Source organism: Oreochromis aureus, linkage group 3 (genome assembly GCF_013358895.1).
Source record: "Oreochromis aureus strain Israel breed Guangdong linkage group 3, ZZ_aureus, whole genome shotgun sequence".
NCBI lineage: Eukaryota > Metazoa > Chordata > Actinopteri > Cichliformes > Cichlidae > Oreochromis > Oreochromis aureus.
This window is the reverse complement of record NC_052944.1, coordinates 20,940,981-20,966,593: the sequence shown is the minus strand read 5'-3', so window position 1 is coordinate 20,966,593 and position 25,613 is coordinate 20,940,981. Positions and strand designations below refer to the sequence as shown.

At 39.5% G+C, this 25,613-nt stretch overlaps 2 protein-coding genes across 2 annotated transcripts; both read left to right on the top strand.

Annotated features, from left to right (window-relative positions):
- Positions 1-1,415: 1,415 nt before the first annotated feature.
- On the top strand, positions 1,416-16,271 carry LOC120439193 (cornifelin homolog B-like). Its single transcript, XM_039609962.1, has 3 exons — positions 1,416-1,574; positions 15,821-15,931; positions 16,082-16,271. Exons 1-3 carry the CDS (start codon positions 1,496-1,498, stop codon positions 16,246-16,248), a joined length of 357 nt encoding a protein of 118 aa, XP_039465896.1. The 5' UTR covers positions 1,416-1,495; the 3' UTR covers positions 16,249-16,271.
- A 3,218-nt stretch (positions 16,272-19,489) lies between these two features.
- LOC116310366 (cornifelin homolog B-like) lies at positions 19,490-23,765 on the top strand. Its single transcript, XM_039610086.1, has 4 exons — positions 19,490-19,575; positions 22,275-22,385; positions 22,547-22,698; positions 23,487-23,765. Exons 2-4 carry the CDS (start codon positions 22,277-22,279, stop codon positions 23,610-23,612), a joined length of 387 nt encoding a protein of 128 aa, XP_039466020.1. The 5' UTR covers positions 19,490-19,575; positions 22,275-22,276; the 3' UTR covers positions 23,613-23,765.
- The last annotated feature ends 1,848 nt before the right edge of the window (positions 23,766-25,613 follow it).

Sequence of the window (25,613 nt, the reverse complement as noted above, 5' to 3'; positions counted from 1 at the left end):
TTCATTGAGTGACTCTAACCAGCGCCATCATTTTAAATATAAACCACAGTCTACTAGCCTTGATGCAATCTAAATGTAGCCAGTCGCACATAATGAGTCTAAGGGAGTCTACTGTAAACTTTATCACAATACTGCAAACAAAAAAAATTATTCTCCACTAAACTCCCTGCTATTTTCATGTAGTCAGTGTATAACACATTTGTAGACTTCAGCTGGTTTTCCAGTTTCCTTTTTTATTTCTTTGCTATTTTCTATTTTTCAGTACCCAAAGTTTTCTGGCTCCATACTACCAAAGGTACGATTATGCACTTGAATTGGAAGGGGTAAGAAAACTCTGCAGACTACAATCTGCAGTCTACTGACATCTACTGGTGAGATTTGTGTATGGGCAGATCTATAAAATATTTGATGTGATGGAAAAACACAAAATTGAAGTTGTCTGTTTGTAACAAAAGGGATTTAAGATATAAACCAGTATGAATTTATTTATGTAGGGAAATAATCACTGCAGACTGCAGAAACACAAAAATGCTGCAGAGAATATCTGAGAGAGTCTGTGATGTTGTAAGTGGCAAAATATAAAATACATAATTAACCAAGAATTCTGTCCTAACATCTTTTTCACTGTAGAGGGCAGTATTGGGCTGCACAAAGGAGTTTGTTTATGTTCTAACAAGAGGCTTTTTGTTTATATAAACGTCATATCCTCCTGAAAACCAGCCTATCCATTTATGTCCTCTTTATTAGACAATTGTTATTGGTCTGTATGTATTGACTTATTTGACCTACTCTAATAAGTCTTATTGTGCTCATAAGAGGGCACGCTGCCCTTTCCAATGATATCTCATGTGTTTGGGTGGCCCTTTTTAGTTCCAAATAAGCAGGACATCACAGAAAGAGTTAAACTGAAAGATACTTGTTTTCTCGGTTGTCACGAGGATATATTTGGTCATTGTTATGTTGCTGGTGGTGTAGTGATAGTTTTTAACTTTTTTTTTTACAGCTTGACAAACTCAAGTAGTGAAAGTGTGCATGAATTGTTTTTAAAAACATGGTTAGCCTCTCCACATCAATATCTTAGACTCATGTCAATCTGCAATTGTTCTCCACACTTCAAGTCACACCTGAAACCACAAAATGTTCCAGGAAGTATCCAGGCAGAGTGCAAAACAACAATGGGTGTTAACAATCAGTCATGTCAACCGCATTCTTTCCTAGAGGCTGTGTTTAATCTGTGCAATTTTTTTATCTTCTAAAACAGCTTTGCATTCAGACACATGCAGCTCCTGTGATTACACCACATAGAGTACAACTCAAATAGTCTACATCAATCAAGTTTTAATAACAGAGAAAATAATATAATACTGAGTATAAAATACTTTGAACATTAAACTTGGCACTGACCATAACTTTTACTTCTAACACTTTCTTTCTTGGAAGTTCACTTCTGTTTACCTTTCCATGTTTTTCTTTGTGTGTACACAGGTTTGAAAGAATGTGGAACTGTGTTTCTCCTTTCAGAGGAGTTTCATTTTCAGGGAAACGTCTGCCCATCCACCACCACACCTCTCACAGTTTGTAGATATATTTTACTCTCCCTCTTTATCTCATCTTTAAAGCTTACAGAACCAGAGGAAACCTTTTAATTACAATATCCATAGCTAATTCGAACTAATTCAAGAAATAGTGGCTGTAATGCTAGAAAGCTCATCTTTTAAAGCGCTATACAAATACAGGCCATTTACCATTTTTACCATTTTTTCCAGGAATGTTAAATTTGTTGTAGGAAGGTAGGAGAAGGGTGGGTCGAAATATTTGATCAAAACTCTTTAGCTGACTTGTATGAAACAACTGAAGAGTTTTAATAGAAGTTTTGGGGGGGGTTTTGTTGTTTTTTACTGTGTGCCAGCCAGAAAAAAACTCACCTCACCTCCTGACAATATGACAAATCACCCTCGTTCTCTAAGTTGGATTCTGCTCAGTACAATTTTATTTATATAGAGTCAAATCACAACAATTGCTTTATATTGTAAAGTAAAGACCCAAGAATACAAGATTGTGTTCAGCTGTCTGTTTTAAAAAGTAAAGAAAATACTTTTCTCCACCAACATACCTGACCTAGCACCACTTTCTGCGTAACAAGCTCATCATCAGATTTTAATCACATGTAAACTTCTCAAAACTCTAAGCACAAAAGAAAAGCTTCATACTAAACCCACAAAACCTCTGAAGTTCCGGCCAATGTATCAAACCCATGAAAAAGTTATAGCTGTGCTCACAACCACACAATGTTATCATGTCATGGGTGTGTATTTGTTACACATTTAAAACCCTGTTTTATAAAAACAACAAAAAAATGGATTTCTCACCAGCTACTCACTCAATCTACAAAAAATGAGTATATAGTGAAAATCACAGTGGTAACAAAGCATCTGCTGAAATTAGGGTTCTCACTTTGTGTTACTTCCCTTATATACATAAGAAATGGCCTATAGTAAAGGTTTCAATATATATAATAATAATAATAACTTTATTTATAAAGCGCTTTCAAACAAAGTGCTGTACAACTATTTGAAACTAAAAAGATAAAAAATAAAAATAAAATAAAATAAATAAATAAAAGCGATACATAGCAATACAGGTAAAAGACACAATACAAGTTAAAAAACAGTAAAAATTTAAAAACTAAAAGCCATAGAATTAAGACATGTAAGATAAGGTGAACAAATGTGTCTTCAGCTTAGTTTTAAAAACCTCCACAGAGCATGCCTGCCTAATATCTTGAGGGAGGTTGTTCCACAGAAACGGGACACGAAAAGAAAAAGCACGCTCTCCAATTGTCTTTTTTCTGGCTCTAGGAACCTTTAGAAGGCCAGAGTCCTGAGATCGGAGAGCACGGGATGGAACGTAAAGATGTAAAAGGTCGGAGAGATATGAAGGTGCCAGTCCGTTTAAAGCCTTGTAGGTGAGCAGCAGAACCTTAAAATCTGCTCGAACCTGACAAGGTAGCCAATGAAGAGAGTTCAGTACAGGGCTAATGTGCTCAAATTTCCCAGTTCTTGTTAAAATGCGAGCAGCTGCATTTTGCACCATCTGTAGACCTCTAAAACATTTCTTTGGTAGCCCAGAAAGAAGAGCATTACAATAATCAATACGTGAGGACACAAATGCATGGACAAGAACCTCTGCAGTGTCGCTTGACAAAACTTGTCTGATTCTGGCTATGTTCCTCAAATGATAAAAGGCGGTCTTTGTTATCTCTTTTACATGAGACTCGAAAGAGAGCACCATGTCGAACCACACGCCCAAGTTTTTTACCTTGTCCCTACAATTTATGACACTGTCATCAATTCTCAAGATGAAATTTTGGGACAAGTGCTGAAATTTGTGTGGCCCAATGACCATCAACTCTGTTTTATCAGTATTTAGGAGCAAGAAATTATCCGATAACCAGCCCTTAATTGCAGATAGACAAGATTCTAGTTTAGAGACTTCAGCACAATTTCCAATGGTTAAAGGAACATAAAGCTGCAGGTCATCAGCGTAACAATGAAAGGTTACATTAAAAGAACGTAAAAGAACACCAAGAGGCAGCAGGTACATAGAAAACAGCAATGGTCCAAGTACAGAGCCCTGAGGGACCCCATGCCTCACTGCACAGGCCTCGGAGAGATCATTTTTAAAACTAACAGTCTGAGACCTCCCAGACAGGTAAGATCTCAGCCACGATAAAACATTTCCTGTAATTCCAATAAAATGTTCAAGCCTATCTAATAAAATGCAGTGATCCACAGTGTCAAATGCAGCACTTAGATCCAGCAGTAATAAAACTGAAGTGCGATCGTTGTCTGCATTTACCAGCAGATCATTTACCACTTTTACTAAAGCTGTTTCTGTGGAGTGATTTGGTCTAAAAGCAGACTGAAATGGTTCAAACAGATTGCTTGTTGACAAATGCTCAGTGAGCTGCTTAAAAACCACTTTTTCAAAGACTTTAGATAAAAAAGACAGATGTGAGATGGGTCTGTAGTTTGCGACCATGTCAACATCCAGTCCAGGCTTTTTCAAGATCGGCACTACCACAGCTGATTTAAAACATTCAGGGAAGACTCCAGTTGTCAATGAAGTATTTAAAAGAAACAGAATGTAGGGTCCTAATGCTGACCACAGTTCCTTTATAGCCCAGGCTGGTAGAGGATCCAAAGAACAGGTTGTACATCGAGCTGCTTTTACAACCTTAGTTAATCCATACAGGGAAATAACCTCGAAGTCAGAGAACAGTTTATCAGCACCAACAGGCAAAGCAGCCGAGTAGTCTAATGAAAAGCTTGAGGAGGGAGTTATCTGATTTCTAAGTGTTTCAGCCCTGTCTCTGAAAAACGTAAGAAAGTCATGCGCTATCAAATTAGAACAGCAGAGAGTTGACTTACTCTCTGTAAGTTGCGACACTGTGTTGAATAAGAGTTTTGAGTTATGTTTATGACTCATGATGAGATTTGAGAAATAATTTGCTTTCGCTGCCGACATCACTGATTGAAAAGAAGACAGTGAGTCCTTCCAAGCCTGGAGAAATACTTCTAGTCGGGAAGATCTCCAGTGACGCTCTGCTTTTCTACAATTTCTTCTCAAGTTCAAGAGCTCCTCATTTAGCCAAGGCATAGGGTTCCTTTTTTGACATTTTAACTTCTTTACAGGAGCAACAGAGTCCAGTAGTTCAAGAAGTGTATTATTAAGGTTCGCAGTCAAGGTGTCCACACATAACTCCTGGGTAAAAATAGGGTCCAACACATCAGGTAGATGTAATTTAAATCCAAGCAATGCTTCACAATCACTGCAGTGATTGGTCGCATCACTGGAGGTGACGAAGCAGCTTATGGGAGATAGGTGGCCGGTCTGGTGTCATGGTATGATGATAAAAACCTCACCCTCAACAATGATAAGACAAAAGATATGATAGTAGACAGGAGGAAGAAGAGGAGGCCTCACCAGCCGCTGTTTATCCTGAAGAATGAAGTGGAGAAGGTGAGCAGCTTTAGATACCTAGGCGTTTACATCACTGAGGACCTCACCTGGACACTGAACCCCACACAGCTGGTCAAGAAGGCTCAGCAGTGGCTGTATTTCCTGAGGAGGCTGAGAAAATTTGTTATGTCGGCCAAGATCCTCACCAGCTTCTACAGATGCATTGTGGAGAGCACACTGACCAGCAGCACTATTGCTATGGACTGCAAATGCCTGCAGAGAGTTATAACATCTGCGGAGAAGATCACCAGGAGCCTGCTGCCCTCTCTGCAGAGCATCTACCATCCCAGAGTCCAGAGGAAAGCTGCCTCCATCCTCAAATACCTCACACACCCCCAACACCGACTGTTCACACTTCATCCCGACTCAACAACTCCTTCTTCCCCACTGCTATCAGACTCTTGAACAGTAATAATACTTTTTGGACGTCAGGTCTTGTCACATATCAAACCAGCATATTAAGCTCATAGCTCTTATGCACATAAATCTATTTAGCACTTCCATTTTTTCGTCTCCACTTTTTGTCTTTTTTGTCACTTTTTCTCTATTTGTATTTTATCTACAAATAACACGACAAAAGAGAAAGAATTTCATTGTACAGAGAAACGCCTTTTCTTTGCACACATGACAAAAAAACGCTTTGAATCTTGAATCTTGGGATTTGGGTTAGTTAAACAGCGGCCTCCGGTGGACGTCTCGGGAAAAGCCTGCCCGAAACCGGACAAAAAACACCCGTGGGTGGGGAGGTCCCAGAGAGAAACGGAGGCTGGCGGGGGGGAATACCATTGGTGTCGTGTGTGATAGGGTAGTGCTTTTTAAAACGCCCCGCTGCGCATGAATTCTTTATTATAATAACAACAAACTCGCCGTCTTTCAGGCGCTTGTTTCTTTAAGGATTTAGAGAATTTAGCTTAGAGAACAAGAGTTGCGTTTTGGCAATTCAGAAAACTGCTGTAATCAACTACTGAGGAGTAGCATGCACTCAAATTTAGTAAATGTAAAATATGGGATATATTGTGCACCTCCATCGACTAATGTAACTTACATATCAGATACATTAATCATTAATGTACACCTCGGTATGTATGAAAAAAATTTGAACCATCACAGTTTCATGAATAATCCATAGCAATGAAGAGTCTCATACTTTACATTTCCTACTTTTCTTTCATACGTTTTGATTTATTTTAAAAGCTGGTTTATCACATCTGTTCACATTGTTTGTTGTCAAAGGTGGTACCAGATGGTTGTAGGTGTCCAGCACTTTGCAAAATGTGTTTCAGTGAGTGACAAGGTTTTTAGAATTTTGCAAAAAAGTTTAAATGACATATATAAGTGGTTTAGGTTAGTGTAGAGAACCGGAGTTGAGCTTAAGCAATTCAGAGAACTGGTAAAATCAACTACTGAGGAATAGCATGCACGCAACATTTAACCGTTTAAGTCTTTTGAATAATGCAGAAATCAGAGATTTGAGATCGGAAACTTTTTGTATATGTATGTATGTATGTATATTCACTACCAGTCAAAAGTTTTTATTTTGACTACTTTCTACATTGCAGATACTAACTGAAGACATCAAATATATAAAGCAAGATATATGCAAAGATATGTGGCAAAGAAAAAATTGATAAATAACTCTAAATTTGACTTATATTATATTTGTTACATCCCAAAAATGTTACAATTTCTAACATTCAGCAGGTAAAAGCTGGAGAAGTTTTCTGATATGAAGAAATGGGGGCATGTTGTGTGTGTTTATTCATAGGTTCTGCCCTGTTTTGATAGCTGTGGTTACACCACTATTTGCTCATTTCTGTCTGCATGGTTTTAGCTGCATCAGAGTATGATGAACAGCTTCACTGTGAGAGATTCTAATTTAAAACTATTTCTGTGATTAGCTTCATCAGCTGCAATGTAACAGTATACTTGTTTATTGCAAAATGTATCCAAAATGCTAGAAAAAGAGAGTATGTTTTGACTTTTCTTCATTTTAAATCCAGAAACTAATTCAAAATCCTTTCGCTAACATGCAGGGTGATATAGTCAGGATAATAATAATAATAATAATAATAATATTAATAATAATACTAATAATGATCAGGCCCCATCTTACTTTAAAGTCAAGTTAACTGGCTTTATTGTCATTCCAACCATGTGCAGTGGTACAGTACACAGTGAAATTAGACAGTGTTCCTCCAAGACTATGGTGCTACAAATGACATTCAAAACAGACAATCAAAACAGGACTACACAAAGTGCAATGTGCAAAAATTGCAAAAAACCCCAAAACAAAGCCAGTGCCAGACCAGAGAGAACGGAACAATACAGACACAAGACAGTGCAGACACAACCGTGCAACAGAAAAGTGCAGCAATGACAGTAACTTGATGTATGAAGGTGTGTTTGTGTGTATGAGACTGTGCAGATAAGTGCTTGGTAGTGACGTCTATGAAGGTATTTGTGTGTGTGTCAAGTCCAGTATTCAGGAGTCTGATGGCTTGGGGGAAGAAACTGTTTCGCAGTATGGCAGTGAGGCCCCAAATGCTCTGGTACCTCTTGCCAGAAGTCAGCAGGGTGAAGAGTGTGTGTGTGATGTGCAAATTCCCTGCTGACTCGGCCTCAGGACGGCTAGAGGCAAGAATCAAGCGCACCCAAATGAGCGCATCATTGATCATGTGCACATCACGCAGAGGGAGAGTGGGAGTGAGAGACGAAAGGCGCAGCGACAGAGCATGGCAGTTGTAACGCAGTTTGTGTGATTCCGTGTGCGTTAATGAAACTAAAACCATGCTTATAGTCACCAATACTGCATCTACCACAATTATAAGTGCCTATCTGGCTGTACCACAGTTGGATTTATCATGGCAAGCCCTGCTGTAACCAGTTCTTCTGTGAAGTTTCATTAAAGACAGTGAACGAAAAACTCCTGGACTGCTGCAGTCTTTCTGACCGAAGACTTAGGCCAGACTCGTATACACCGCCCTTCCCGTATATATATTCTACATGTGATGTGTGGGGTCCTCCACAATGCTGGTGTCTGTGATGGAGGGAAGAGAAGCTCCAATGATCTTCTAAGCTGTTCTTACTATCCGTTGTAGGGTATTGTGATCCAATACGGTGCAGTTACCATACCAGACAGTGATGCAGCTTCTCAGGATGCTCTCAATAGTCCCTCTGTAGAAGGTGGTGAGAATTGATGGTGGGAGATGGGCTTTTCTCAGCTTCCACAGGAAGTAAAGACACTGTTGGGCCTTCGTACTTATGGAGCTGGTGTTGATGAACCAGGAAAGGTAATCTGCCAGGTGAACACCAAGGAATTTGGTGCTCTTGACAACCTCCAACGAGGATCAATCGATATTCAGTGGATAGTGATCTCAGACAATTATGTCTTTGTTTTGTCCATGTTCAGAGACAGAGTGTTGACTTCGATTGATTGTTGACCAGACCTCATAGTACCATATCACCCCATAAAAACACTTCACTCTCAAACTGCTGGTTTACTTGTAGTTCCTAGACTATTGAAAAGTAGGAAGGTTAGGAATAAGGTCAGGGCTGGAATACACGGCTGGAACGTGTATTACTGCTGGGAGCGTCTACAGTGGCTTGCAAAAGTATTCGGCCCCCTTGAACTTTTCCACATTTTGTCACATCACAGCCACAAACATGAATTAATTTTATTGGAATTCCACATGAAAGACCAATACAAAATGGTGCACATGTGAGAAGTGGAACGAAAATCATACATGATTCCAAACATTTTTTACGAATAAATAACTGAAAAGTGACATGGATGGAGTTAGCTGAAAGGCTGTAGAAGCAAACAAAAGGTCAGTTGCTTTCTGTGGGAAACTGTTCTCAACAAAACTGTGGTGGCCAGCACTGTGGCTACCAGAACACTTGGCGAGGACTAGTGATGAGTGCCGGTCGTAAAAGCTGGCAGCATAATTGCTCGCAGTTGTGGAGACGCGCCAGAGTGCAGCCCACAGGTGGAGACAGCAACTCAGATGAAGACCCCAGCACTCACCCAGACCATGACACTTGGACTGTATTCCACAACTGCTCTTGACATTTCGTGGTTGCTGGTGTTTGACACTAATTCATGGAGTGGACGTCGATTGCTAAGAACAGCCTTAGAGAGTTTTGACTTTTGTTTTAATTCTTATACCTATAAGGACAGCAAGAAGTCCTGCTGCAGACCAAACACATAAGTAAGCCTGCAGCAGCAGTGAAAAGAAGGAAATCTGTTTGTGCATTTTTAAATTCTCTCTTTTCACTACCAACTTTTACTGCCTTGGATATGAGATCCATCACAACTATCAATTCATGTATTTTTTTATAATTGACATTTAGCAAAATGTAAAGAGTAAGGTGCCAAGTGACGATGCACGTCAATATATAAAAAAAGAACTGTTGAAATAAATGTTAAAAACATGTTTATCTCTGGCCCTGCGACAGACTGGCGACCTGTCCAGGGTGTACCCCGCCTCTCGCCCTATGACAGCTGGGATAGGCTCCAGCGCCCCCTGCGACCCTGGAAAGGATAAGCGGAAGCGAATGGATGGATGGATGGATGTTTATCTCTCTTTTAACATTGATCAAAACTTTGAAAAACCACTGGAAATGGGAAAAGGAGCTTCGACTTCATTAGACTTAAACCGCAAAATATCTGAGATCCTTTGTGCTAAACGTTCATCACCTCAGCCTCAGAGAACATAAGGAAATTGGAAATTAAGCAAAATATTTCTGAACAACTACTAAAGTTTAAACATGAGCCACCAATTATAAAGAAGTAAAGAATTTGAGGCTGTGCTAACATCAGTTTTACTGTAGATGGCAGTGTTGGGCTGTACAAAGGAACCCTTCAGCAGTTTACATTTCGAGGGTTGGGTTTAACTGATATCATTTGGGTAGTTAATTCTTCTCTTTTTGATGTAACAATTCTTATAAATGTGAGAAAAGGTGGCTACTGCGTATAGCATTCAAAAAATATCAATTCGTAACAATCAACATCATGGACTTGATTAGATTATGGTCTTATGGTCCTTTGACATCTGCAGTCATACAATTAAGTTGTCTGTGAAGGTTCTCAGTCATCCAGGTCATCGTAGTCAAAGGAGTTTGCAAAGAAAAGCGTCTGGACTTCTTTGAGTTGCTTGAAGACGTTTCACCTCTCATCCGAGAAGCTTCTTCAGTTCTAAGGTCAAATGGCCGAGAGTCCCAGATTTAAACCCAGTGGGAGTATCCCCCCAAGGAGGGACAAAGGACCCCCTGGTGATCCTCTAATCACATGCGCCAAGGTGTGAAAGCGGGTGTGGTACCTAATCAGCCAGGGTTTCGGGTGAGTTCATTGTGAAACCTGGCCCCACCCTATCATGTGATTTCCTGAGGTCAGATGGCCCAGGATGTGAGTGGGCGTTAAGGCGTCTGGGGAGGGAACTCAAAACTGGATTATAGATGGCAGACAGTTGGTGTCGTAAACCACCGCCTCTGTTCAAAGATGGTCGCTCACAGTGGACATAGATGGCCTCTTTCACTCCTCTTTCAAACCATCTGTCCTCTCTGTCCAATATGTGAACATTGGCATCCTCGAAAGAGTGACCTTTATCCTTAAGATGCAGATGGACTGCTGAGTCTTGTCCTGTGGAGGTGGCTCTTCTATGTTGTGCCATGCGCTTGTGAAGTGGCTGTTTGGTCTCTCCAATGTAGAGGTCTGGGCATTCCTCACTGCACTGTACAGCATACACCACGTTGTTCAGTCTGTGTTTTGGAGTTTTGTCTTTCGGGTGAACCAGTTTGTGTCTGAGTGTGTTGCTGGGTCTGAAGTACACTGGGATGTCGTGCTTGGAGAAAACTCTCCTGAGTTTCTCTGATACACCGGCTACATAGGGGATGACAATGTTGTTGCGTCTGTCTTTCTTATCCTCCCTCGCTGGTATCTGATCTTCTTTTCTGTGCCTCTTTGCTGACTTTATGAACGCCCAGTTAGGATAACCACATGTTTTCAGTGCTTCCTTTACATGTGTGTGTTCCTTCTTTTTCCTTCAGACTTAGAGGAACAAGTTCTGCCTGGTGGTGTAGGGTCCTAATTACTCCAAGTTTGTGTTCCAGAGGGTGATGGGAGTCAAAGAGGAGGTACTGGTCCGTGTGTGTGGGCTTCCGGTAAACTTCAATGTTGAGGTTGCCATTCTCTTCAATGTGCACAGCGCAGTCCAGGAAAGGCAAACAGTTATCCTTTGTGTCTTCCCTGGTGAACTTGATGTTTTTATCCACGGCGTTAATGTGCGCAGTGAAGGATTTCACTTCTTGTGTCTTGATTTTGACCCAGGTGTCGTCTACATATCTGTACCAGTGGCTGGGTACTCTCCCTTTAAAAGAGCCAAGAGCCTTTCTTTCCACTTCCTCCATGTAAAGGTTGGCTACAATAGGTGACACAGGGGAGCCCATGGCACAGCCATGTTTTTGTCTGTAGAAGCCTTCGTTGTATTTGAAGTATGTTGTGGTGAGGCAGAGGTCTAACAGTGTGCAAATCTGATCGGGGGTGAAGTTGGTCCTGTCTTCCAAGGAGCTGTCTTCTTGTAGTCATTTTCTGACAGTCTCCACTGCTTCCATGGTGGGTATGCAAGTGAAGAGAGAGACTACATCAAAGGACACCATGGTTTCATCTGGATCCAGGGTAAGTTTCTGGACCTTGTCGGTGAAGTCGGTGGAGTTCTTGATGTGGTGTGTTCCCCACGAGAGGTGCCAGGATGGTAGCAAGGTGTTTCGCAATGTTATAAGTGGCTGAGTTTATGCTACTGACTATGGGTCTGAGTGGGACCCCTTCCTTGTGGATCTTAGGAAGTCCATAAATGCAGGGTATGGCATCCCCTGGATAAAGGCGGTGATATTTGAGGCGGTCAATGATTTTGTCCTTTTCAAGGTCTTGAAGGCAAGCTATAACTTTCTTTTTGTAGCTGCTTGTGGGGTCTCGTTTTAAAGCTTCGTAGGTGTTGTTGTCACTGAGGAGAGTAGTGATACAATTAAGTTGCAGTAACAGCAGCAGTAGTATAATGAACAGACTGATATGTTATGCCAAAAAATTGCAGCTTTGAAGTGAACATGTCTCATTTTGGAAATGCCTGTTCACTCAGCTGCTTTGTATCTCGTTGTCTTCATTGTCTTCTGTAGTGTGGTGGCTGGGGACCTTTATATCAACATGAGTGGTATTTTCAGTGTATGGTAAGCTTGGCACCAAGTGATCTTCTTTGTAAATAAAGGCAATTTGCAATTTCACTAAGATAAAATGTTTTGCAGCAGGACCAAAGCATCAGAAAACATCTTGTGCTGTAGCTAATGTCTGCCATTTCTAAACTTTTCTCCATTACTTATGGACCAAAGACAGCTCTACTCCATCACACCTCTGCCAAAGACAGAATGGTTCCTTGCCAGTCCGAAATCAGACATTTCTTTATCATGCAATAAAACTGAGGCATGCAGTTAAGATTACACTTTTTTCTAAAAAATATAAAATGAGAAAAAAGCTTAGACAACTCTTTCCCGTATCTTCATATGGCTCATCAGCTTATCCCTCTGTGGTCAGTACAGCTCTGCACGGCAATCTCATGCTTGAAAACCTTTTGCTAACATCTTCCTTTGAATACTTTCCTCTACTTCCTCACCAAGTCATCCTTATCTTCTTTTCAGTGTCCGGAAGATGCACCAAATACTTTCTAGCAGTGTTCTTCAACACTAAATCTGTGCTTTCTCAGTCATCTGGTAACTTTGCACTGGGTGGTAGTGTAAAGCAGACAAATTCTGTAGCATTTTCTCATTCATCTTCTTCTTTATTTCTTTGTTTATTTTTCTTGCTTTGCATCTGACTTCTATTCTATGTTGAAACAGCATTAAAAATGCCCAATCCATCGACGGAAATGACGAGGCTTTTATAACAATGCTTCTCAGCGTTCCAGCGTTCAATGACATTCTTTGGTCACCGTCTTCAAGAGAAAGAAACAAAAAAGAAGCCACAAAGAAAACAAAAAACAGAACAAAACCATTTTGCAGAGGTGTGTGTGTGTGTGTGTTTTTGTGTGTATTTGTGTGCATATAGAGCTACAGCATTATCTCCCCCCTTTCCCCTTCCCCTCTCTGATTTCTAGTTAAATGCTGAGTTGTCCACTTTCTCTCATTTTTTTCAAAGCTGAGAGAACCAGAGAAAAGGTAAGACAAGTTTTTATACTGATGGACACCTTCAAACAGTCAACAATTTTTCTCTGCCAGTTGTAATAATAATAATAATAATAATAATCATCATCATCATGATCATCATCATCATCATCATCATTCCAATGTTGTACCTAATTAATTTTGTATATCTAAAATTTTCTTATTTTGTTTGACGTGCATTTGATATATTTCCCTTATTTGATATATATATACTTATTCCTTTCTTGATATATATATCATGGATCTTATGATTTGTTTGAGTAATTGAGTCGACAGCTATACACAACAATCTGGAGTGGTCATTTAGGTCCCCAATAATAAACTGTTGGCATTACAAAAAAAAAGAAAAGTCTATGATATGCTATTCATGCTGTAAAGGTTGAAATCTCCTCGCATTTCAACCGTCCTTTCTCCTCACATTGTAGTCTACAGTCTGCGTCACATAATTCTGCTCACTATCTGCCGCCGAGACAGGCCTCTACAAGCACACTCGACTGATATGAGCCTTTTAACCACCTTTACAGCCTTACGCTGTACTGTGGCAGTTTCAATCCTCTTGTTGTTGAGGCACATCAGAGGTCGAACGAGATCATCAAGGCACACCATAATAACTGTAAACGATGCAATTATCATAACAGCTGTGAAAGTTTAAATAAATGCCCGAACGTATTTGTATTTATTAAAATGCAACTCTAAAATTATACTACCTTGATACTAGACGATACGTTGGCGTTACCAAACTTTTTTTTTTTTAAGTGAGTGAGAACTGTCATTGTGGTAAACAGCTGTTTCATCATCCTTAAAACCGTTCCACCTTAAAAACTTCCTCAAATTGCTTACTGGTCCAAAATACAGTACAGCATAAGCGCTGCCACTATTGAAATGAATTCTTAGCAAGATTAACATATATGTTAATCTTGCTAAGAATTCATTTCAATAGTCCTCAATAGTCCTCCTTAGGATACATTCTCACTGCCACTGGCTGTATATTTTATGTATTTTATTCCTGATTCTTGATTTTTATTCTTGTTATTGTTGTTTCTTTTAAAAAAAAAAAATTAATTAAATCTATTCAATTTTACTTATAGCACCAAGTCATTACAACAAAGGGTCAGAAACATCAAAAGGAAATACAGAAGGCGACTCAGACTAAGGACAAGCGAGCGTGATAGTGACTGGGGAGACAATAGTAAACACAGGAGAAGACAGACACTGAGGGTGGGAGAACTAAGATGAACTGAAGGCTAGCCAAAACACACTTTAAACATGACGAAGGAATAACCATGAAAATAAGAATCACAATGAAAATTCAAAAACAAACAGCATAAAATCCCAAACTAGTAAAAACACTTGGTCACAGACCCAATTCTGAGAGGATAATACATACACTTAATACAAATGTAATAAGATGTCTTTTTATTTTAAGAACCTTTTAACAAATGCTTTGAAGAGGAGAAAAAGCAACACTGGCATGCGCAGGCCTACTTTTACATAAAACATCACTTTGCATTTTGTCTATTTTCTAAACATCACTGCAGAGCTTCTCCATATCAGGGCTGTAAGAAGTCACTTTAATATTCATGCAGGACCGCAGAGTGTCGTCGGTCAAGAACGAGCGGTGTTTGGACTTCGTACTACCGTAGCAGAGAGACCTGTGGCTTGAGTTTGGCAAGTAGCTGCTAGCTATCTTTCTGGTCTGGATCAACTTATAGCAAAGCGGCGAGCTGGAGAGAGAACGTTACTCAAACTCTTGTTTTTTTTCCTTCTGACCAGATGCAGCTTTCTGAACCATCTTTTCAACATCCTTATACTGATCACTACACTGTGTTTATGTGCTAAAAGAGAAATCATTTGCGTCCTTGTTACTAAAACAGATTCTGAAGTATTTCACTAACTCAGAGGGCATTGCAACTGTGGCAGTTTGTCTTAAGACAACAACTGTAGTCTCAAAATTTCAAATTTATTCTCAAAATGGTCAAAAATATTTTTCTTAATGTGGCCCCTATACTCCGTCGTATTAAAGGGAAGGTTATGCCTGTAACATTTAAATTTTTCTTAGTTTTATTCTTTATTTTTTCACCCAAAGTTTGCGGGAGCCACAGCTGAGGGTTAAAAGAGCCTGCAGCTCATGAGTCGCCGACCCTGGTCTAATGTCCGTACCTGCCTCAGACGTTTCCTAGCCTGTTTTTTTTCGATTGTGCATTAGCCCACAAGAGGATGAATGTTTGTTTGAAAATATATTTGTTGCATCTCACACAAACTCATTGATTTTGCTGTAACATATTTAAAAACACAAGGCTATGCAACACAATAAAAATTTAAAATAAAAAACCCAACTTATTAAAAATTTACTTCACAGCTTTTAAATCAATTGTAGCCCTTGCAAGCTAGTCTCTTAGTAGCATGCAAACCTAGAAAATAATGTTTAACTGAGGGAACACCAGCAATTATAATCAAAGTAATGCAAATGTAGACTTGCTTCTTCGATTCGTTAGGTTATTAAGTTTAAAGACATATATCTATGTGTAAAGTCTTTGTAGTGATTTTATATGATCCATCCTTAAATCTGAGCCTCCATTTCTCTTTCCTCCAGACATGGCCGTCACCTACCAGCAGCCCACCCACCTGGTGACAGCCACCAGCTCTCAAAGTGTTGGGCAGTGGAGCACTGGCCTCTGTGATTGCTGCGCTGATGTGGGCACCTGTAAGTTAACCCAACAAACTCTACAAACAGCAGTGATTTTTGTGAAAGGTAGCAGAGTTCCTGAACTCAGGGGGGAAAAATTCAAGATCTTTTGGTTGATAAAATATCTGGGTCGATATATATATAAATATATATTTCCCCTTCCTTTAGGTTGCTTTTCCCTGTTGTGTTTCCCCTGCATGCAGTGTGATACAGCCAACAAACATGGATGGTGTTGCTGCATGCCAGCCCTGGATGGTCTCTGTTGTTGTCTGGTGTCCTGCTTTCTCCGCAAGTCCATCAGAGAGCGCTACAACATCCAGGTAAAGCTCAGTTAGGGAAGCGACAACTCAAATTTCTTTGTTGCCCTAATTATTTGTTTGATGAATTCCTTGAAAAATGCTCAAGTTAGCACAAACATGGGGGAGAGTTTCAGTTCGGTGACCACTGGAGGAAGTACAGTCTTGAAACTTCTGCACTGGCTTCATTTTCAAGCCCTGAAGGTTGCTGCTTGGGGTTTACAGTTAAAGCATTTTAAAATCATTTATACTGATTTATCCCAAATCAGTGGATGCTAAACTTTGTATCTGCTGCCTTATATGTGTGTATTTTTGTATTTATGTTCATAACATAAATTATAATGTAGATTTTATGAGATCCACAAAAAGTATACTGAAAATGATTGAAGGTTCCTCTGTGTGCAGATCCTTCCTCCTCACCCTCAAGAAGCTCCAAGCTGTCTCATCAGCCTTATTATTAGCTTATGGGTTGCACTGTAACCAGCAAACTGGTATCTATATCATGCAGTGTCATGAGAGAAGTGAACTGGATACTGCGTTTTGTGACATGTTTGCATGAAAGGAACACATAGAGGGTATAAGGGATTGGGTGGCCTCCAAATTAGAGAAGAAAATCTGTACATCTCTTATGTCTCACTGTAAAGAGGCGAACTGAACAGGCCCTCTTCATTCTGATGCCGATGTTGTTGCTGGTACTGTAGCATTCCCCCACGTTTTACACAGAAACAACCACGGCAGCTGCAAATTAAACCGCAGTAACGCCTGCTGCTTCATCCAAAAAGCATCAGAAAACATCTTGTGCTGTAGCTAATGTCTGCCATTTCTACATTTTTCTCCATTACTTATGGACCAAAGACAGCTCTACTCCATCACACCTCTGCCAAAGACAGAATGGTTCCTTGCCAGTCCGAAATCAGACATTTCTTTATCATGCTGTAAAACTGAGGCATGCAGTTAAGATTACACTTTTTTCTAAAAAATATAAAATGAGAAAAAAGCTCAGACATCTCTTTCCCGTATTTTCATATGGCTCATCAGCTTATCCCTCTGTGGTCAGTACAGCTCTGCACGGCAATCTCATGCTTGAAAACCTTTTGCTAACATCTTCCTTTGAATACTTTCCTCTACTTCCTCACCAAGTCATCCTTATCTTCTTTTCAGTGTCCGGAAGATGCACCAAATACTTTCTAGCAGTGTTCTTCAACACTAAATCTGTGCTTTCTCAGTCATCTGGTAACTTTGCACTGGGTGGTAGTGTAAAGCAGACAAATTCTGTAGCATTTTCTCATTCATCTTCTTCTTTATTTCTTTGTTTATTTTTCTTGCTTTGCATCTGACTTCTATTGTATGTTGAAACAGCATTAAAATTGGCCAATCCATCTGCGGTGCTGTTTTACTGGGGAAATGACGAGGCTTATATAACAGTGCTTCTCAGTGTTCCAGTGTTACATGACATTTTTTGGTCACCGTCTTCATGAGAAAGAAACAAAAAAGAAGCCACAAAGAAAACAAAAAACAGAACAAAACTATTTTGCAGAGGTGTATGTGTGTGTGTTTTTGTGTGTATTTGTGTGCATATAGAGCTACAGCATTATCTCCCCCCTTTCCCCCTCCCCTGTCTGATTTCTAGTTAAATGTCCACTTTCTCTCATTTCTTTACAAAGCTGAGAGAACCAGAGAAAAGGTAAGACAAGTTTTTATACTGATGGACACCTTCAAACAGTCAACAATTTTTCTCTGCCAGTTGTAATAATAATAATAATAATAATAATAATAATAATCATCATCATCATCATCATCATCATCATCATCATTCCAATGTTGTACCTAATTAATTTTGTATATCTAAAATTTTCTTATTTTGTTTGACGTGCATTTGATATATTTCCCTTATTTGATATATATATTAATTCCTTTCTTGATATATATATCATGGATCTTGTGATTTGTTTGAGTAATTGAGTCGACAGCTACACGCAACAATCTGGAGTGGTCATTTAGGTCGCCAATAATAAACTGTTGGCATTAAAAAAAAAGAAAAGTCTATGATATGCTATTCATGCTGTAAAGGTTGAAATCTCCTCGCATTTCAACCGTCCTTTCTCCTCACATTGTAGTCTACAGTCTGCGTCACATAATTCTGCTCACTATCTGCCGCCGAGACAGGCCTCTACAAGCACACTCGACTGATATGAGCCTTTTAACCACCTTTACAGCCTTACGCTGTACTGTGGCAGTTTCAATCCTCTTGTTGTTGAGGCACATCAGAGGTCGAACGAGATCATCAAGGCACACCATAATAACTGTAAACGATGCAATTATCATAACAGCTGTGAAAGTTTAAATAAATGCCCGAACGTATTTGTATTTGTTAAAATGCAACTCTAAAATTATACTACCTTGATACTAGACGATACGTTGGCGTTACCAAACTTTTTTTTTTAAGTGAGTGAGAACTGTCATTGTGGTAAACAGCTGTTTCATCATCCTTAAAACCGTTCCACCTTAAAAACTTCCTCAAATTGCTTACTGGTCCAAAATACAGTACAGCATAACGCTGCCACTATTGAAATGAATTCTTAGCCAGATTAACATATATGTTAATCTTGCTAAGAATTCATTTCAATAGTCCTCAATAGTCCTCCTTAGGATACATTCTCACTGCCACTGGCTGTATATTTTATGTATTTTTATTCCTGATTCTTGATTTTTATTCTTGTTATTGTTGTTTCTTTTTTAAAAAAAAAATAAATTAAATCTATTCAATTTTACTTATAGCACCAAGTCATTACAACAAAGGGTCAGAAACATCAAAAGGAAATACAGAAGGCGACTCAGACTAAGGACAAGCGAGCGTGATAGTGACTGGGGAGACAATAGTAAACACAGGAGAAGACAGACACTGAGGGTGGGAGAACTAAGATGAACTGAAGGCTAGCCAAAACACACTTTAAATATGACGAAGGAATAACCATGAAAATAAGAATCACAATGAAAATTCAAAAACAAACAGCATAAAATCCCAAACTAGTAAAAACACTTGGTCACAGACCCAATTCTGAGAGGATAATACATACACTTAATACAAATGTAATAAGATGTCTTTTTATTTTAAGAACCTTTTAACAAATGCTTTGAAGAGGAGAAAAAGCAACACTGGTATGCGCAGGCCTACTTTTACATAAAACATCACTTTGCATTTTGCCTATTTTCTAAACATCACTGCAGAGCTTCTCCATATCAGGGCTGTAAGAAGTCACTTTAATATTCATGCAGGACCGCAGAGTGTCGTCGGTCAAGAACGAGCGGTGTTTGGACTTCGTACTACCGTAATTGAGAGACCTGTGGACCTGTGGCTTGAGTTTGGCAAGTAGCTGCTAGCTATCTTTCTGGTCTGGATCAACTTATAGTAAAGCGGCGAGCTGGAGAGAGAACGTTACTCAAACTCTTGTTTTTTTTCCTTCTGACCAGATGCAGCTTTCTGAACCATCTTTTCAACATCCTTATACTGATCACTACACTGCAGGGCTCGCAAAATCGCTAGCCCGACGTCCCGGGGCTAGCGAATTTTCCAGTCGGGCTACCAAAATCTATCTCAGCCCTGCCCGTCGGGCTATCATAGGAAGGAAAAATATATGTCATTGCTTTTGCATTCTTTCGGAAATGTTACTGAGTAATTGTGTCATTGGCATCGGGGAACCACTGTCAATATGTGACATATTGAAATCGAGTTTGAATTTGCGCTTGTTTTTTGCTTTCACTTTTCGATCACGCGAACTGTGTATAGAGAGCGGCAGTACTGATTGGTGAGTGACGATTAATTGCGCACCAATTCCTCTGACATCGTCTTATCACTCATTAGCTTACTATTCAAACCTGACAAGTGAACTCTCCCGCAGCAAGCTTAAACGTGAGAGGTTGATCGCGCAGAGAATCGCTGAGCGTTATGTGAGTGCGTGTGTAAAAGCAGCAGGATATATATTTTAGTTCTGCTGAGCCAAATAAGACAAGTCAGGGTGAAGAAGTGACAACCAAAGAAAAGCCTACCACAAAACACAAAAGTTATGACAAATCAGACTATGAGGGAAAAAGAAAGTGAAGCTTTATGGTTTCATGGACAAAAGAATTTCTGTGGCTGGAATATGACAAGCTAAATAACCAGGGGTGCACATAAGTGGTCCGCAGGTGCGCATTCGCTGTCAAAATAAAAAACGCGCACCAGATAAGAAGTTGCAACGCGCGTTTGCGTACATAAGATTTGAAAATCTTATCTACAGACATTTGTTTAGAACTCTTAAAGATGAAGAAGCAAGCTCCTTTAAGCAATTACTTTGGTGTTCCTCCACCTCCAAAGAAATGTCAGAAGGAGTCCGAACCGCAAAAGAAGCGCGTATTATCGGAAAAGTGGTTGCAGCAGGTGAGCTGGCTTCAGACAAATGATGAACGCACAGAGATGTGGTGCAGAATATGCCGTGAAAATCCCACTCTAGCGGACAAAAACAGTGCCTTTTATATGTACGCAAAGGCACGTAGCAACTTCTTATCTGGTGCGCGTCTTTTATTTTGACAGCAAATGCGCACCAGCGGACCACTTATGTGCACCCCTGTAAATAACATAATGTTCTGCCGGGTGTGTTCTTGGTTTCCCTCGATTTCTGAGTCGACAAGCGCCTTTGTTACTGGGACCAGTAATTTTAAGAAAGACCCGCATTAGAACCCATGAGAAATGCAAGAAATGCATTATTGCTCAGTCTGCAATAGCTTTCCCAGAACAAACACCAATTGCAAATAACATACTAAAAATAAACCTGAAAAATCTGTTTAGAACAGCTTACTATGTTGCAAAGAGTGAACTACCATTGGCAAAATTTAGCAGTCTTTGCAAACTTAAAAAAAATGTCCTAGATCTTGGTTCCACTTACCTCTTACCCGTGACTTCAGTGGAAATTTCAAATTCAGGATCTGACACAGACTGATTCATGTTCTACACAGTTCTTACAAGGTCATAGAAATTTCTGTTCAATTAGAACCAAGTATTTGAGTTGATGATTGTAATTTTTATACAATGTTGTAATTTGTGCTTCAACAATTTTTTGATTAATGTTTTGTTTCCGTTACAATATTATACTTTAATGTATAATATTGTAATGGAAACAAAAGAGGAAAAAAAAACATCAATCAAAAAATTGCTCTCTTTTTTTATTCGGGCTACTTAAATTTATTTTGGGCTACCACAAACTGAAGAGTGCCTGCCCGAAGGGCTACCAGGGATTTTGAAATTTTGCGAGCCCTGCACTGTGTTTATGTGCTAAAAGAGAAATCATTTGCGTCCTTGTTACTAAAACAGATTCTGAAGTATTTCACTAACTCAGAGGGCATTGCAACTGTGGCAGTTTGTCTTAAGACAACAACTGTAGTCTCAAAATTTCAAATTTATTCTCAAAATGGTCAAAAATATTTTTCTTAATGTGGCCCCTATACTCCGTCGTATTAAAGGGAAGGTTATGCCTGTAACATTTAAAATTTTCTTAGTTTTATTTTTTATTTTTTCACCCAAAGTTTGCGGGAGCCACAGCTGAGGGTTAAAAGAGCCTGCAGCTCGCAGTCGCCGACCCCTGGTCTAATGTCCGTACCTGCCTCGTACGTTTCCTAGCCTGTTTTTTCAATTGTGCATTAGCCCACAAGAGGATGAATGTTTGTTTGAAAATATATTTGTTGCATCTCACACAAACTCATTGATTTTGCTGTAACATATTTAAAAACACAAGGCTATGCAACACAATAAAAATTTAAAAAATAAAAACCCAACTTATTAAAAATTTACTTCACAGCTTTTAAATCAATTGTAGCCCTTGCAAGCTAGTCTCTTAGTAGCATGCAAACCTAGAAAATAATGTTTAACTGAGGGAACACCAGCAATTATAATCAAAGTAATGCAAATGTAGACTTGCTTCTTCGATTCGTTAGGTTATTAAGTTTAAAGACATATATCTATGTGTAAAGTCTTTGTAGTGATTTTATATGATCCATCCTTAAATCTGAGCCTCCATTTCTCTTTCCTCCAGACATGGCCGTCACCTACCAGCAGCCCACCCACCTGGTGACAGCCACCAGCTCTCAAAGTGTTGGGCAGTGGAGCACTGGCCTCTGTGATTGCTGCGCTGATGTGGGCACCTGTAAGTTAACCCAACAAACTCTACAAACAGCAGTGATTTTTGTGAAAGGCAGCAGAGTTCCTGAACTCAGGGGGGAAAAGTTCAAGATCTTTTGGTTGATAAAATATCTGGGTCGATCTCATATAAATATATATATAAATATATATTTCCCCTTCCTTTAGGTTGCTTTTCCCTGTGGTGTTTCCCCTGCATGCAGTGTGATACAGCCAACAAACATGGATGGTGTTGCTGCATGCCAGCCCTGGATGGTCTCTGTTGTTGTCTGGTGTCCTGCTTTCTCCGCAAGTCCATCAGAGAGCGCTACAACATCCAGGTAAAGCTCAGTTAGGGATGCGACAACTCAAATTTCTTTGTTGCCCTAATTATTTGTTTGATGAATTCCTTGAAAAATGCTCAAGCTAGCACAAACATGGGGGAGAGTTTCAGTTCGGTGACCACTGGAGGAAGTACAGTCTTGAAACTTCTGCACTGGCTTCATTTTCAAGCCCTGAAGGTTGCTGCTTGGGGTTTACAGTTAAAGCATTTTAAAATCATTTATACTGATTTATCCCAAATCAGTGGATGCTAAACTTTGTATCTGCTGCCTTATATGTGTGTATTTTTGTATTTATGTTCATAACATAAATTATAATGTAGATTTTATGAGATCCACAAAAAGTATACTGAAAATGATTGAAGGTTCCTCTGTGTGCAGATCCTTCCTCCTTACCCTCAAGAAGCTCCAAGCTGTCTCATCAGCCTTATTATTAGCTTATGGGTTGCACTGTAACCAGCAAACTGGTATCTATATCATGCAGTGTCATGAGAGAAGTGAACTGGATACTGCGTTTTGTGACATGTTTGCATGAAAGGAACACATAGAGGGTATAAGGGATTGGGTGGCCTCCAAATTAGAGAAGAAAATCTGTACATCTCTTATGTCTCACTGTAAAGAGGCGAACTGAACAGGCCCTCTTCATTCTGATGCCGATGTTGTTGCTGGTACTGTAGCATTCCCCCACGTTTTACACAGAAACAACCACGGCAGCTGCAAATTAAACTGCAGTAACGCCTGCTGCTTCATCCTCTCTCTCTCTCTTCTTCCTCTTCTCCATCCTGCAGGGCTCTTGCTGCGACGACTGCTGTAAAATACTTTGGTGTTACCAGTGTGTCTGGTGCCAGATGCATCGTGAGGTGAAGATCAGGGCCAACCTGCAGCCCACCACCGCGAATATGGTCGCCACCTAGGCCATGCGTTGATAGGAAGTGACTGTTTTATTTTGTGGTTTGAGAGCAAATGTTACTGTTAAAACCAGATGTTAAGAGTTTTGTTGGCATATTAATGTGTTGGATGGTACCTGAGACAAGCTTTCATTGTGACAAATAAAATCCTTCTATTTCATACAGTCATCGCTGTCATTATAATTGAATTCTTCTTCAGATCTGAGTTTAACCTTTGTTAAAATAAAAACTATTAAAATGCACTTACTGTCATGCATGATTCTGATAGGTTACCGAATAAGAATATACATCAGAATTGGTCTTTATCTACAAAAAAACATCATAGTGTCAAAAATATTTTGCAGTTTGTCAGTCTGCTGTGCATACTTTGCACCAAGACGCTTTCAGACACGCATCACCTTCCACTTTCTCCTGAGGAGTGGGGTACCTCAAGGACATGTGGCAGGCACAAGTCTGCCGCAGACTTTCTTTATTTATGTAGAAGTACAGATACCCGTGTTAAAAAATATTCAGTATGCAGTTGTATAAAGGTGGAATTCAGTGAATTAATCTAACCATCATCATCTTAAATGCAAATTAGTCTACTACAGTTGATGTAAACCAACAATGTGCACTGTGCACCAGTCCAACAGTTTTTTACAGTAAGTCCATCACACTATCACAAGCTAGTCTCTTTATCCCACACAAACTACAGCGCATTTTTAGATTTGAATAACACAAAGTTAGTATGGCATAGTTTGTTTTGCAGGAATATATATGATTAAAACAATGACATGTAAGCTTAAAATATTTTCTAAGCATCACTGATCAGTCCTCACCTTTAAATCTACTCTCTCTTCTTCCTGTGCTGTCATGTCTTTTCTTACCTCTTCCTCCATCTCTGAGGTTAGCTCTCACTCTTTTCTCCCTCTGTGAAATACAGCAGCCGGGCCTTTAGCTAGCAACACACAGTGTGACAAACTTCACACCAACAGATTGTGTGTTTGCTGATGTTTGTTGCACTGACAGAAAAGCTAAATTTGGAATTATCTGACACTTATAAAAGTGTGCTTCCTTCTCCTTTGTGCTAGCTAGAGTGAAAGAAGTACCGTGAACACAACATACGGATACTTGCACTCCTTTAGGCTGACTTATACTAAATGAACCTAAAGTAACGAGCCTATTTTGAAAATGTAAGGGGCAGAAAATACATGTAGCAAGTAAAAGTAAAAAGTTGTCAGAAAAATAAATACTGAAAAAAAGTACAGATACCTGAAAATTCTGCTTAAATACAATAACAGAGTATTTGTGCTTTGTTACTTCTCACGTCTGCTGTCCACTTGTTTAAGTTTTCACACAAATACAAGTTAATTTAAATTTGGTTGTGTTTGAACCTGTTGGAGTGGCACACAGTGTTCTGATCCTTAACATTAAAAACAAAAACAACAACAGAGAGATAAAGGTTGGAAGAAATGGAGGAGCTGTTAATTTAGCTTCATCACCGTCTTCCTACATACTTAATCTGAAGAGGAGCACATTTTATTTCTCCTGGTAATAATGTTGTGACAGGTTGCATTCAGGCAATCTAACAGTCACGGCACAGACCGCTTTTACAACAACAGCTCTTAAACACACTTCAGGAAAACTTCCAGCCATGAAATGCGGAAGGAAAGTGAGATCCCCTCTGCTGAATGGTAATCAACTCAGCCCTTTCAGCAATGATAAGGAGACTTTATATTAACCATGAGCTTTATCAACAACAACTGCTGCAGAGGGCAGTGTTGGCCTGCCCTTCAGTCCTTTATAGTTAAGTGACAGGCTTTCTGTGCTTAACTATTGTTTTTATGTGTGTTTCTTTTTGTTGTGTCATTCTCCTTCTGAATGTAAAACAAAGTCGCCTTACATTTTTCGCTCAGTGACTAATGCCACCACGGCACAGATGTCACTTCCTAAAAATAACTAAAAGACTGTTGAGACCTGATTAAGCCAGTTAAGAGCAGACAGCCAGAAAGGCGGAGTCAAAACTAA